Here is a 2,421-nt window from a genome sequence, read left to right as displayed (position 1 = left end):
TATATATATATATATATATATGTATACTACAATGAGGGGGTGGGGTGGACCTGGAAGGGCAATGAAACAATCAGAATGTCGTGCCATCTCTGCTTTCCTTTGATGCATGTTAGCTACTGCTTTAACTTCACCTACGGTTTCACCAGTTATCTGCAAACCTCCATTTTAATTTATTTATTTATTTATTAAATATTATTAATAAAAACTATTAAAAATTATTAAATAAAATGATTCAAGAACAGAAATATATTGATTTTATACGTACTTCTTTGCACATGAGAGTTTTGGGAATAATTCTGTAGAAATAAATTATAAAAAAAAAACAAAATATTTAAATCAATAAAAAGATTAAATAAAACAAGAATTTCCAAATATAGAAAGAGCAAGTTAATTAATTACCCTAAAACATGGCCACCACCATTGTAAACTTGCTTAGAAACCAGTCCCATTAATCCAACACTCCCTCCACCATAAACAAGATCCAGTTTTCTTGCCACCTTCAAAACATACATCCGTGTCGATTACGATACGATATCCCAAAAAGGTTGTCGGGATTCGTCACCAAAAACGCTCTAAAAGATCAAAAATTTCAACTTTCTTGCGTACACGCAGTCAACTTAAAAAGGGTTCGAAACGATCAGGTTTCTTTACGATTAGTTGTTAGGATATGTGAAACCCTATATACAACTTTGATGGTTCGTATAGTTGATATAGGATTTCAACACCGACGGTTCATGGTTCGACTTCCAGGAAGCTAGGAGTCGAACCCATTAACCGTCTGCTCTATATACGCATGAAGAAGGGTTCGACTTGCTAGTTTTCATAGGGTTTATGTGTGTGTGCTTGTGCGCGCACGCTGAAGTATGTGAAGAATTGAAGAAGATCGACTCACCAGTTCTTGGCCTAAATCAAGAGCAGCATCTTTGTAGCAGTCTCTTTTGCCAGCACTGCTACCACAGAAAACGCACACACTTTTGAATCTTGATCTTGCTCCATGATCCATGACCTTGTTACTGTGTGTGTTTTGTGGGTGTGATGGTGTGTGGGGTTTCTTTTGTTTTTCAAAAGGGAATTATATGAATAATTAAAGATGCATATGTGCATAAGATGCATATGCTCTTATATAAAGAGGAAGGAACCACTTAATGACTATTAGACGTAGTAATGAACACTGTAAATTGATAGAAATTATTTATTGGGATAATCACAAAAATATTCAAAATTGAAGTTGACCCATTACGAAATGATGAACTTCTTCCTGATTAATGAAAATTAATAACCTATTTGGCAATAAAAACAAAAAACCTGCTGACGACAAGTCACTACTAGAATAATGATTATTTCCGGTGTATTTTCCGGGGGCCGGAATCCGTCGGCGGATTACCAGCGGATCTCCGTAGGACAACAAAAAAGTCATCTTATATTGACTTCCGCCGGAAAATTTATTATGATAATATGTCTGGTGCCTATTTCCGGCGGATTTCAAAATTACTTATTTTAATATTGTATTTAAATCGAATTACAACAATTTACCGGCGGATTTCCGGTGGATAATTAATTATATATATATATATATATATATATATATATATATAGGTGGAGGTTCAAACGAGAACCCCTGTGATTTACGAGAATGCGAGAACAACCCAATAACCTCAAACTTTTTTAATTAATAAATTAACTTTTATTATATATAAATAATTTAATAAGGACAATAATGTAATTAAGTAATTTTTGTAATTTTGTTTTATTTTAATTAACCATAATTATCTTTTCACGTTCCACATTTTACTCTTGGTAGTTATCTTCTTCTTCTTCTCGTTAACATCTTTTCTTCATATCACACCTCTATCACATAAGTATCACACTTATATCATATGATTATCACACCCATATTATATGATTACACCAAAATTTTAAYTTGTCAACCAAAACGATAACTCAAGTGATGTATAACAGTGATTATCACACCCTTATCACATGATTATCACACCCAAATCACATGATGGCACCAACATTTTAACTTATCAACCAAAACGTTAACCCAAGTGATGTATAATGGTGATTATCACACCCCTATCACACTCATATCACATGATTATCACACCCCTATCACATGATTACACCAAAATTTTAACTTGTTAACCAAAACGATAACACAAGTGATGTATAATGGTGATTATCACACCCCTATCACATGATTATCACACCTATATCACATGATTATCACACCTAGTATAATCCTAACTTATTTCGTAACCGTTTTACTAGATAATGATAATAATGAGTGTTTAAAAGATAATTATCGTGTTTAAAAGATTTGATGATATCATTTCCATTATTACCCTTTTAATTTTAAATTTTTTTGAATCTTTTTAAATTTAAATTTAAATTTTAAAAATCTTTTAATTTTATATATAT

General features: G+C 32.0%; 1 protein-coding gene across 1 annotated transcript in view; it reads right to left on the bottom strand.

The window, feature by feature from the left end:
* The window catches only part of LOC112525374 (cytokinin riboside 5'-monophosphate phosphoribohydrolase LOG1-like), a 3,042-nt gene extending 2,039 nt beyond the window's left edge, over window positions 1-1,003 (bottom strand). Inside the window, exons 1-4 of the mRNA XM_025135483.1 lie at window positions 893-1,003; window positions 400-497; window positions 266-296; window positions 51-150 (exon numbers count right to left, since the gene is read on the bottom strand). Of these exons, the coding sequence (XP_024991251.1) occupies window positions 51-150; window positions 266-296; window positions 400-497; window positions 893-1,003 (340 nt within the window). The remainder of the gene's footprint in view (window positions 1-50; window positions 151-265; window positions 297-399; window positions 498-892) is intronic.
* Window positions 1,004-2,421: the final 1,418 nt, after the last annotated feature.

This window comes from Cynara cardunculus (genome assembly GCF_001531365.2).
Source record: "Cynara cardunculus var. scolymus isolate 2C chromosome LG 1, CcrdV1, whole genome shotgun sequence".
In the NCBI taxonomy this organism is placed as follows: domain Eukaryota; kingdom Viridiplantae; phylum Streptophyta; class Magnoliopsida; order Asterales; family Asteraceae; genus Cynara; species Cynara cardunculus.
This window is presented reverse-complemented; position numbering and strand designations above follow the sequence as displayed.